The sequence below is a fragment of the Bremia lactucae genome (genome assembly GCF_004359215.1).
Source record: "Bremia lactucae strain SF5 chromosome Unknown BlacSF5_NotPlaced_49_SHOA01000009.1_1371882bp, whole genome shotgun sequence".
NCBI classification, from domain to species: domain Eukaryota; phylum Oomycota; class Peronosporomycetes; order Peronosporales; family Peronosporaceae; genus Bremia; species Bremia lactucae.
Window position 1 is genome coordinate 634984 of NW_027152062.1, and position 12636 is coordinate 647619.

A 12636-nucleotide genomic window follows, 5' to 3' on the forward strand; every position below is an offset into this window, starting at 1 on the left:
TCCTCACGTTACTTCACGTATAATAGTACGTTAAGAGGAAGTCTACTCTTTTAAACACTTCCTTTAAAGAGGGTTAAATGAAAACTGTATTAATATAATTAAGTTCTTCTTGTCTATCTACTTAATACTAACTTAATTATAAACTAGTACAAAACATGTACCAAAAGTCTCATCTGTCATTCCCTCTGCGCACGTCCAGCGCTAACTGGACCGCGGAGATAGTAGATATAATGGTCTATATCTACCAATGGATAAGCTTTTAGAATATTACCATGTAAAGTAATAGTCTCCAGATATTATCTACCTTTTAGATAATATATTAATTAACAACCCTTAAGTGTTAATTTCATGTAACGATACACCCCGTTACACTAGTTATTAACAAGTCGCTCCCATCACGCTACTCTCATAAATACAGAGGTAGATAATCAAGGGGTGTGGCAACATCAGTTCCCAAATGTTATTTATTGGGGGTGTACCAAAGTCCAAAAAGGATCTAAAGACTACTCCAAAGGAAAAATTGTCAATTTTGTGGTAGACGGGAAGGGTGTGGCTATACCAAAAGGGTGGGTGTGCTTTTACCGGTTCCCAAAAATACTGAAATTAAATTTAAATGAGCTTAAAGCACGCGGCGTTGTGGGACGAGGTACAGGGCTCCTGTGAGGCGTCAAAGCTGAAGGCGATTTTAAGTACAGACTTAGATCCTTCTTCGCTATTAGATGGTTGGACACCGCTGCATTTCATCTGCGAGAATTACTCAGTGAAGCCGACAGCGCGTGCTGAGGGACTTCGGCTGCTGCTACACGCAGGCTTCGACGCAAATGCCGTGGATGAGGTGGGCCAACCTCAGCGACATTTTTTATAATAGCTGATTTCTTATTTTGTGACAGAATGGGTGGAGTGCACTACATTTGCTCTGTAAGAATAAGAGCGGGAGCGGCGAAGACTTTTTTCTGAGTATTCACCAGCTCTTGTCTGCAGGAGCCAATGTGGACCTTCAAACTTTAGTGCGTAGGCTACTTATTCTCTTTTATATGGTCGACATTAATTGATGGTATTTGGGAAATATTTTTAAGGACAACAAAAAATGTGCTCTGCATAATTTGTGCGAAAACGAGATGCTTAAGGAAGATACACTGGAAGCTTTGCTCAAGGCTAAGCCTGACATTAATTGTGTTGATAATGTACGGCCATATTGCTCCTCTGGGCGCATAGTGGCTCAAAGAAATTATTGATACAATGGTTATAGCACGGCAACGTTCCGCTGCACTATTTGTCTGAAAATCCAAGCGTTTCGGATCGTCTATTTAGCCTTATGCTGGCAGCAAAAGCTAATATAAATATCCAGAATCATGTACGCAAAATATGCGATTCTTATTATGTATTATTTACAGTGATTTTGCATCATTGTGACGTCATTAGTTTCTATCCACACCAGCTCACTACATCTGCCAGAACAGTCACGTGACGCAGCTTGTAATCCGCGAGCTGTTAAACCATCGAGCTAATTTTAACTTGAAGAACAATGTAAGTGCTAAGAAATCGAACGAAATTAAGGGAATTAAAAAAGATGAACTTTTTCTAAGCAGATTGGCAATACACCTGTCCACTACTTGTGTGAAAATAATGTTCTTACGGTGGATATGCTGAAGGAACTCATGAGGGACAAACATGTAAACGTCACTATCATTAATTCGGTCGGTGGTATTACAAATTGTGTACCTTATCGGTTTCTACTTAAATTTATCTTACTCAGCCATGTTGCTTGTTGAATATTGCTATATCAAGTTGGGGAAACTAGCAAGCGACTACATTCCGTCGCCAAAACACGAATGTCTTGAGTTCCTTCAAAAGTTTGCAGCGCCTAATCTGGATTCTTCAATATGGAATTCGAACGCACCAGCCCTAATCGGTGGTGAAGACGCCAGCAATTTGCCAGAGCCTTTGAAAGAGACGCTTAATGCCTGGAATGCATCACTGCCCCCATTTGATGCGGCATTTTACAATGCAATTTCCTGTGAAGCAGCTTTTCAATCCATCTATGACGAAGTCCAGAATGCCTCAGGGCTTGTGTGTGACTCTCCGCGCAATGTTGCAGCCTTTGATGCATGGAAAAAGAGCTTAATTAAGTGGCGAGCTTGCATTATGTTGGCATATGCAGCGCTGGTGCCTCATAACGCCTGGCACCAATATGCTGAGCAATTCCAGCGGCCCGTGCCATCTGACTTGACGAAATTGCTAATTAAAGTGGAGGCAGTATGGAAGCAGTTTCCAGAGCAGACACAGAGGCGTGGTCGCTTTGAAGCGCTAACTGGTCTGTTTATTAAACCATAAAAAGCGCTGCTCATGAAACCGCATTAATTTTTTTAGGAACGTGCTTTTGTGGATATGCAGTAACTATGTATTTCTCATTGCTGAGCATTTTCTACTCATTGAGATATGTATTTTTTATTATGTAAAAAAATCTATCGGCTCTCATTCCTGTACAATACAAACACGTGATTCGGAGCAAAAAAATTCTACAAGAAATCATTGGTAGAATGTAAAGGACAATGAAAAAGTCTGCATAAAAGCTTAAACTTCGTCGTTTTTCAAATATGTAACGTGTTGGATGCTGAATAACCTCGTCACAGTTGCTTAAAAGTTCGAACAATTGTGTTCTATTACACATGTATTGACTGCTGCAGATCATGAGATTTCGCGCCCAATGTTACGATCAGACATTTACTTGATCAAGCTACATTCTAAAAAGCGGTAAAATACATGTTGCACTAGGATCTTTTTATTGTGAAATACGAAAACGATCATTTTTATTGAGGAACTTCAATTGTAGGCGGGCGCTTCTATAACAGCCACGCTATACTTAAGCACACACCTTCAAGCACAGTGATGAAGCGTTTGAGCGTCTTTTCTCACGTGCAGTGAGGTAGTTGGTGGTCGTCTTAGCGACCTCACCCAACAAATTAAGTACCTTAGTACAAGTGTCGTCACGGAAGCGGTAATCCAGATTCACAGGCGCACTTATTAACTATGAAATAGTTTTTAAACTGATTTGTATTTAATATGATTAGATATAAAGCCCTTTTATCCCATCAATAGATGTCATCTTTGTAGATGTGCATCTCTAACTTGCGGGTGTATTTATTCTAAATTCGTCGTCTCGCAGATGACGTCAGTCTCAAATGTCATCCTATTTAATGTGAATGCACCTGTGCATCCCATACACAAGGGTGGATCAATATGTCAACTCACCCGAGTCACGTGTAAATTACCGATACAAGAGTTGATTGACCTCCCGTTAAGTGTACTTAACGGGCGCGTAACATGAGGCAGTTACCCCGTTACACCGCCCCTCCTCTTTAAGAACGATTTGCATTTTTTAAACATCGTCAAAGAAGGAACGTGGGACAGCGAGCCGTCTACGACGCGCTGCTCAAGTCTTATTATGCACTCCTTCAGCGACCAGTGTGTGCACCAAGTAGGGTGTCATCACACGGCGCTCCTCATGCCACCTAAAAGAGGGGGGGCAAAGCTGTTAGGTCGTCTGCAAAGACACCCCCACAACCCAAAACAGAACAAACAAATCGTACGCGCCGCGATAATACGCCCCAGTCGCCTACTGCCATGGTTGCAATACTGACAGCTACTGCTGCTGTCGCGCTGTCAACTGACACAATGATCCATCCCACTTGCACAGTAAGGATGTAGATCTGTCACTCATTGTTAACTACAATGAGTCGACACCGCTGCCATCACGACAAAGTTATGATGAAGTCAGCGAGCTAATGGGGAAGGCTGATAGCGCTATAATGTCAATCCACAATTCACCCATTGCTTTTTACATGGAGACGCCTAATGTTGCGAAGGCAAACTTGCCTCACGTCAACAAGGCAACTTTCTCGTCGTCTGCGCTAGCTAGTGTAGCGACCATCCATTAGAGCACTGCCCATAAAGGTGCAACTGCTTCTCAGTTGAGTAAAATCCCAACGTTTGTCGTTCAGACCATCAACAATGAGGAGTCTGACGCCAAAGAACCTGAAAGTAGAGCTCAACCGCGGCACGTGATCGTGTCCAGTAGGTGTCTCAATTTAGCCGTATTAAACCCGGCTATGCGACTGGTGGCACCACTTCCATCCGAATGACCTCGTTCGGATGAATTAAGTGCGTCACACCTAGAGCGCGCCACTATAGACGCTCATACTCATAACTATGATGGTGTCTTTTATTCGTGGAAGGATCAAGGGAAATCACTCGGTCGTTTTCCCCCGATCACGGTCGTGTTGCGTCTAAACAAAACAACCGACCAATATGAAGCAGAATTTCTGCGCCACTTTCAGCCAGGCAACAACGGTCACAGCGAATTAACTTCGCATGCTGCGTGTGAGAGAAATAGTGGGCGGTACTGCACCCCCTGTTTCTTCTCATCATGCTATTTATTTGAAACTAGCGGAGTGACAACTGGTGCTCCTTCTCATAGGCAAACACCAGGCCCGGCGTCGACCGGTTCCCAAGAGTCGAAACTCTTCGAGTATCCTTTCCATTTGACGAGGGTCTGAAGCTTATGTTTCACGGAGCGGTGGGCAAGCAGCATTCCAACAAGGAAGCGTTGTTTCCAAGCAGCATCCACGCATTGAGACGGTGCTCGATAGGAGTGGCAATTGCGCCCACCTACTCGCGGCAGCTTGATTCAGGTTCAGGGCACTACTGAATGACGCTCGACTCACGGTCGGCGTCATCATCGGGCCCTTAAGACGGATGGGGATATGTGATCTCTTCTGGATCAACATACCGTTTCAGACGACCCACGTAAAAGACGGGGTGCTTCTTCATAAACAGCAGGAGTGCGAGCCTATAATCAAGGTCACTAACCCCTCGACCACCGTAAACGGTTCGATGAAACACGACAATAATCTCGTAGTACTTCCAGGTAGTGCAGAAACTGCATTTTTAAGGTAGGGTAGCCGTGCTTAATAGTACTTTGTCTCGGACTCATTGTTTTTGCGACCATTTTGGTCCGCATCTTGTTCTTGCTTACCCTTTGCGACTGCCATTGCGTCACGGACTTTTCGTGTGATGGCCAATCGCTAAGCGCTGAGCCTCGCTCACGCTTTCAGAATCAAACTCGCCTATGACACCGCCGAGAGGTCGGTCATAGGACGTAATTTATTGAACGCTGCTAACTGGCAGGGTCACTAGGGAAGTTTCCGTCGTTGACCGTATACCCCCACGGGTCATCGTCATTTTGACAAAACTATGCCCCTATTTCGCCGCGGGCGTAGTGAGGGGCCCTTCCCCACTAAGACTCGGGCTGCTTACAAACGAGACTGGCGTCCGAGGATGGCGCAGTCCGTATATATATATCGGTGTCTCAGCCGTACTGGCGTGGACAGTATTATTAATAGCGAATCTCGCGAAGGGTAAATGCTCGATACTTCCCTTAAGAGACGCTTCCGTGCGCAGTACATCCGCCACGACCCGAATGGCTCGTTCCGTTTGGCCATTTGGTCGGGGTATGATCGGCTGTTGACATGTGGAGCTTGCCACTTAGCAGCTCAAACACATGACGCCAAAAACCCGACGTAAAACGTGGACTCCGATCCGATACTATGGATTCGGGCATCCCATGCAGACTGTGCACATGATCCAGGAAAAAAAGTGCTGCCTCCTTGCCTGTGATCGTGGTGCTACATGGTGCTAAATGCAGCATTTTGCCTAGTCTATCTACAAAGACGACGAGCCCCGTCCGACTCTTATGGTCAGGCGGCATGCCAAATATAAAGTCCAGACTGACCGACCCGTCGGAACCGGCAGCGACTTCAATGGCGCACTGCTGGACAGTGCAGGCATTATGCGCTGACACTGTTCGCAGGAGCGAATGAAGTTGGCCACCCCTCGATATAAGTGTGGCCACTAAAATTCCTCTGACACTCGTAAGAATGTCTTTGTACGGCCCAAATGCCCACTCGATGGTGCATCATGGAGCACGTGATGTATCTTCAGTTTGAGATCTGTACATAAATTCTCAAGTGGATCATGAGGTGACAGCTGATGCCATAATAGGCCATCGCTGTAGCTAAACTGACTTAGCTTAACATTCAGGTGCAACGTAAGGTCTCTCTTGCGTTGCACCTGAAGGCTAAGCTTTCGTTCACCGAAGTGATCCAACAGCAGGCGACAATGCCGTCCTGACTATAGCTTTTTTATTTCGGAGGCTAACAAGCTCGTCACGCGGTAGACGACTTTCACGACTGCCAACGTTGACGACTCAACTTTTGCAAGACTCACTTTCCTGGTGTCTTGCCTCGAAGTCTCGTCTGCGCGCGATAACGTGTCAGTCACGATATTCGTCTTTCCAGCTTGTATTCGTTTTTGAAATTTCTTCAAGAGAAAAATGTAAATTATCGTGCCAATCTAGGCGAGAGGTGTGGTGATTTGTAGCGGTCCGCATCCGTCTAAACCACAAATGGTTCGGTGCCCGATAGGTGCGCGCGAAACTTTACAATAGCATACTTTGTTGAAAGTTGCTCCTTTTGATGCACCGGGTAATTCAGTTCTGCGACTTCAAAAGCCGGGACTGATAAAAAATGACACTATCGACGCCGTCGTCATCCTTCTGCATGAGCGTTCTGCCGATTGCAATATTGCTTGCATCACAGACGATGCTAAAAGGCTTATCCGCGTCAGAAAACGCCAAGCCCGGTGCCCCTACAAGAGATTGCTTCACTTATGTGAACGCATCTTCTTGTTCTTTTCACCAAACCCATTCTGCATCCTTTGAAGGAGGTCAGACAAAGGCTTAGTCCGCTCTGCATAATTCATGCTGTACTTATGCAAGTAATTAGCGAGCCCTATGAATCGGCGCAAATCCTTCACGTGTCGTGGTATTGGCCATTACTTTACAGATTTTACCTTGTCTCGGTCTGCTCGTACACCATGTTTACCTACCATGCAACCCATCATAGGTATCTTGGGGACCCTAAGAGCACTTTTGCAAATTGGCATGCAGTTGAGCGTCACCCAGAGTCTGCAACACAGCGTCCAAATGACGCTTGTGCGACTATTTCGCTCAGCCCGTCTCCGGCCCTACTATGAACGAATACTCGTCAAAGTAATGGGCGCGTAGGAACGGTGCTGACGCATCACGTCTGTCGATGTCACTGGTGCCCTTGGGTATCACAAATAACTCCCAAAGCATACCACCTGAAGTGCTTACTGCCGTTTTGGCTTTATCGAACTCTCTCATGAGTACCTGATAGTAGCCATCTTTTGAATCCAACGCGGAAAAGATAGTTGACTTTTTCGTAGACTACAACAAGGCATCTTTCAGCGGGATTGGTGTGTACGCCGGAATAGTGGCTGTGTTGAGCTTATTGTAAGCGTAAGCAACGCGCCATCCACCTTTAGCTTTACACACACAAAAGATCGGGCTGTATTGAGGCGACTTGCTCTCACGTACATGTCCCGCCTTGGCTCGCTCGTCGAAAAACTCATCGATATAATCGACTTGGTCTTTCTGCAACGGCTATTTGCCTAGTCGCACAATACTTGGTGCCAGATTCCAGATCAATTTCGTGCTTGATGCTCCTATCGGCAGGTTTGGCGGCTCGGCACTTCTTCTGGGGAACACATCACGATGTTCCGCAGAATATAAAAAACGGGGCTGTCTCTCAAGGCATCATAGCCTTGAGCAGCGAATCTGTTTTTGTCCGTTTCATGGACGCTCTCGTCCACTATGGACGATGATTAACAGTCCACCAAGTTCTCATCTAGAACTAGTGTGACTACTTCGTGGATCTTTCCTTCCTTAAGTTCGGACAGGAACAGATTCCACGAAATCTCCGGGAGATTCATTACATCCTCGGAAGATTTCAAGACGTGGTGGAGTGCATCAACAGAGGATGCCTCCGCTATCTCGTCTTCGACGGCCTCGAAAACCTCGTTCGATGGCCCGTCCTCTTTTGTCAGGACCGATCCAGAGATGCCTTGTTTTGACGTTCCTTTGATCGTCCTTATCTGTCGGATACTCGTTTTTCGAGTCACCACGACCTTTGACTGGCAAGCGAGCTGTTTTTCTCTCGGCTAACGCACTCCTTCCAACCGCATCAGAGTTTGGGCTCCATGTCAATTCTTACGACGCTTGACTTCTTGTCAGCTCGCTATCTAGTGCCACAGGCTCTCAGCTCTTTGCAGGACCATTATTCGTGTGACTACTTGTCATCGTCGTTTTCACTACACCAGTCTCTCCGACCTGGGTTGGACTTGGCGACGTTTGATATCCCGTCAACGCACCCTCAAATGTTGTACACGACATCAGTTGCATAAGCCTCAGGAGCACATCCTTTTCGGTGTCCTGCGTAGTGGTCCTGGACCTGTCCATAAGAGAGAATTCGTATTGCATAAACGCTTCAAACCTTGCATCCAGACCTCTGGTTCCTGAGAAATGATGAACTCAATGTGTTCTAGCCCAAACAAGGTTCTGATGTTCTCAAACGCAAAGCGTTTTGCCTCAGAATGTTCTCGAAAGAGTCAATTTCAGCAGAGACTTAGTCTTATGAAGACTCAGGCGTACATTGACTACGAGTGCTAACAGGTGCCGCGGAGCCACCACGCTCCTTAAGTCAGAGAAAGACTTATGACTTAGAGAGTCACTTAGTTCTATAGAACTAACAGGTTAAACAACTCAGTGAGTTGTACAAGCTCGTAAAGCTTAGTAAATCCTAGTACAAAGGATTCAGAGGTTCGTAGAACCAAGTGGCAACTAGTGCCCAAGAGTATATACCTTAAAAAAAGCTTCTATCTCTCACAGATCAATGCGCAACCTTAGAAAGGCACTAGCACTTTAAGATCAAAAGAGGGGAACTGAACTTTACTCAACAATTTAAATCTAAAAATCTTACCCTAGCTAAATTAAAATGGGTTTCTGCCGCCAGATTTATATCAGGCGGCTACCACATATGCTACCCATAATATGGAATTTATTGATTAACTTCTTAAAATAAAATAAAAATATTTACCCCACAAAGTAAATGTACCACAACAACGGTTCACCAGCCGTAGTTGCCCCATTACATTGAGCTTATAAGTCGTTCTCTGACTTAAGGAGCTAGGTTGTAACGGGGCACGACTTCTTGTACTGCTTCAGTAAAAGTCCACTTCGCACTGCTTCAGTTGCGAGTGGTGCCTTACGTCATTTCACGTACACTAGTACGTGCAGAGGAAGGCTTCTCTTTAAGACAATTTACTTACAGAGGGTTAAATGAAACTGTATTAATATAATTAAGTATATCTTCTTTCTATCTGTTAATGCTAACTTAATTATAAACTAATACTAAACATGCAATTAAAATCTTATCTGTCTCTCTCTTTGTTTACGTTTACAGCTGATTAGTCTGCGGGATAAATAGATATAATGGCCTATACCTATTTATGGATAAGATTTCTGAACATTACTATATAAAGAAATATTCTCCGAATAAAATCTACCTTTTAGATATTATATTTTTACCTAACAACCTTTAAGTATTAATTGCATGTAACGATACACCCCGTTACATCACCCCCCCCTTAAACGACAATCACTCTGACTGTCATTGGATGGAGTGGTCACTATGTGACCACCTAATTCTAAAATGATGTTGATTGGTCAGAACCATCATTTTAAGTTTCATCGCATGAAGAACAAATTCATGCGGGGTGCTGATAGTGCGGCGCCTTCGGCTGCGATTCGTGCAGCTGCGGGTGACACACTGTTATCTCTTGCGGCAGACGGAACGTCTGCCGTAGTATCTTTTACTCGCGCAACACTAGATGTTGCGGATGCTTTTGGTGATTCACCACGTGGATACGACCCCTCTTTGGAGATCGACTACGAATGCGAGTCGGACGAAATGGCCGACTCGGGGAGAATAGAACAGTCGCCTGATAGACGTCAGGCGGCTGACTATGAACCTTCGAATGAGAGGGCTCATTCTGATAGACCATTTAATAGTCGATTTGGTTCTGACGATGAGGATGATCCCGCATTGCCCTTTCCGTCTACCGTACGGTCACCTGCATCTGTTTCTGTAAGGTGATGACGATGGCGTAAGCCATCGTAATAAAAATTCTTGTGGTACCCCTGCTTCAGTGGGTACCACTCAGGGGAGTGAAGACAATAAAATGTTTCATCTCGCCCCTGAGAAGAAGCCGTGGCTTTTGCCAGAACGGCTTATCAATAGCTTGTATGGAGAGACTACTCCTTACAATAAATATCCCTTATTAATTGCGACATGGCTACATGGCCTTGATCCCAGCGCAAAGAACTTTCGCGCTGAGGAAGAGACTTATCTCGATGCTTTTTTCAAGCATCGATGGTATAGTAGCAACAACAAGCGAGGTAAAGTCTCGCTTATGCAAGCCTGGAGCGCGTTCATTCGCGACATTGGACGCGAAGCCTGGCTTCAAAAACTTAACGCGAATCGCGTTAAGTTTGAGAAACGAACTCCAACCGGTGCAAAGATAAATTGCATCGGTTGTCACGTGAGGCTGGGCTTCCATGCTTCACGTGGGGTGATCCCTGACCGTGTTGCGGTGACAACACGGAGCGAGTGAAAGAGGATGCCTATTCCCTTTTTTCGCCCTGGGGAAGGGCTTGCATCTCTATTGAGATGCGGGATGCGACATTTTGCAATCGATTTGCAGGTGCCAGGGGCGCGTGTTTTTCGATGGGCCTTCTGAACCATCGAATGGGTCTCGTCATACTGACGGACGATGCCCTCAACGTCAGCAGCCAGCTGGGACGAGGCTCCCAGCTGTCATGTGAAGGTGGATAACCACACCAGCGAACAAATTAACTCGTTCGCTGCCCCTTCACATCACGGTGATTCTGAATACGTTAGGTAGGTTTACCGTAGAGAGAAGCACTAGATCATTAACTTTAAATGAATGAACATTTGCTCTTCCATGTTTGTCTGCATTCCGTTTCTGACGGTCCACTGCGTTAGCAATGGAATCCTGTACGAAATGGATTACTGATTCTCGAGTTCAGCAGAAATTCCTCTGCTGACTCATTTGTTTTGTCTTTTTCAGTACGCTTTGTGCGCACTGCCATGAGATCTTTCTCATCTTCGAATTCGATGTCAAAGAAATCGACATCACTCGCGTCGTTGTTAACTTCGACGCGTGATGAGCATGAGCCAGAAACGGTTTTGGTAGTGCGAGTCCACCCCCCCTTAAACTAGAGGATCCCTCTCATTGGGTGGGAATGCGAGGATGGCGTTAGCCATTCACGAAGAACGGTGTATGCGTTGTTGACGCATGCACCGAAATATTGATGGCGAATTCGACCATCGGTAAAAACTCGCTCCAATTCGGACGTAACCTCGAAGTATCTCTTCGAGGAGGCGATTTACGCGTTCTGTTTGACCATCCGTTTCTGGGTGATCGGATGTTGCGATAGTGAGCCTTGGTCCGAGAGATCGGAACACGGATTGCCAAAACTCCGCCGTGAATCGTGGATCTCTATCCGAGACCAATTTACGGGGTAAACTGTGGAGTTTGAATACCGTGTTGATAAAGACACGGGCACAACCGAAGCCGTAATCGACTCTGGTACTGCAGCAAGATGTACCATCTTGCAGAATCTGTCAACAAAAACAAATATTCCATTGATTTTGTGATTGTCTTCGGGAAATCCGAAGACGAAGTCCATAAATACGGACTGCCAATACTCTGTCGGTAGTTGTAGAGGTTGTAGAGGCGCACGGGACGAAGGGCTAGGCTTCACCCGTTGACAAACCTCGCAAGCACAAATGTACTTGCGCGCGAGCTGATACTGGCGGAGCCAGTAAAAGTCGCGACTTACTGTGAGTTAAGTCTTTTCACGTCCACGATGCCCAGTTGGTGGTGCATCGTAACACTCATGCATGATGCGCAAGCGCGAATGATTGGGAGTTGGGACGACGACACGTAGAGTGTCGCCGGTAACGGCCGTGTAATTCAATAAGTCGTTGCGTATTGTGTATCGATCGGATGACTATCGATATAAAGCCAGTAAATCTTTAAAGGATTTATTGGATGGATTCATTAGATAATTTATTGAACATAGAAGGTCCTTATCTTCTGTATAGGCTTTCTTTATGTCATCAACAAGGTTTATGACGGAACACTCGTAGTGAGTGTTGCAAGAGTGGGATTAATTTCACTGTTAAAGTGCACTGCCGACTCGAAATCGGGTCGGCGTGATAACGCATTAGCGACGACATTAAGTCGTCCTGGTTTATATTTGACGGAGAAATTATATTCCACGAAGAAGGATAGCCACCTCGCCATTCTTCGCGAGAGGTGTGGGCTATTTACGGCCTTGCGTAATGACGCATGGTCCGTATATACGATGAACGGTCTATCTCCGAGGAGATAGACCCTAAATTTAGCCAATGCGTATTTCATGGCAAGGAGTTCCTTTTCATGCACTGGGTAATTGCGTTCAGCTGGTTGCAGCTGACGCGATTGGTAACAGACGACGCGCTCCGCGCCATCTGTATCGTATTGCATTAACGCACAGCCGATTGCGAAATCGCTGGCGTCACAGACCACATGGAATGGTCTGTCTTGATCTGCAATCGCCAAGATGGGCGATTGCATCAAGCTTTGCTTGAT

General features: G+C 45.6%; 1 protein-coding gene across 1 annotated transcript; it reads left to right on the forward strand.

The window, feature by feature from the left end:
* The first annotated feature begins 603 nt into the window (after positions 1–603).
* On the forward strand, positions 604–2579 carry CCR75_000504 (uncharacterized protein). The gene is made up of 7 exons (XM_067958611.1): positions 604–835; positions 891–1007; positions 1077–1184; positions 1250–1354; positions 1423–1527; positions 1590–1673; positions 1789–2579. The coding sequence occupies exons 1-7, from the start codon at positions 614–616 to the stop codon at positions 2332–2334; spliced, it is 1287 nt and encodes a 428-aa protein (XP_067820259.1). The 5' UTR covers positions 604–613; the 3' UTR covers positions 2335–2579.
* The last annotated feature ends 10057 nt before the right edge of the window (positions 2580–12636 follow it).

What these genes read in the sequence shown, in the direction of transcription:
- CCR75_000504 (XM_067958611.1), top strand. Translation starts at nt 614, where the DNA reads ATGAGCTTAAAGCACGCGGCGTTGTGGGACGAGGTACAGGGCTCCTGT. An exon ending in ACATTAATTGTGTTGATAAT is followed by an intron (nt 1,185 to 1,249) that starts GTACGGCCATAT and finishes CAATGGTTATAG; the next exon opens with CACGGCAACGTTCCGCTGCA. An exon ending in AACTCATGAGGGACAAACAT is followed by an intron (nt 1,674 to 1,788) that starts GTAAACGTCACT and finishes TGCTATATCAAG; the next exon opens with TTGGGGAAACTAGCAAGCGA.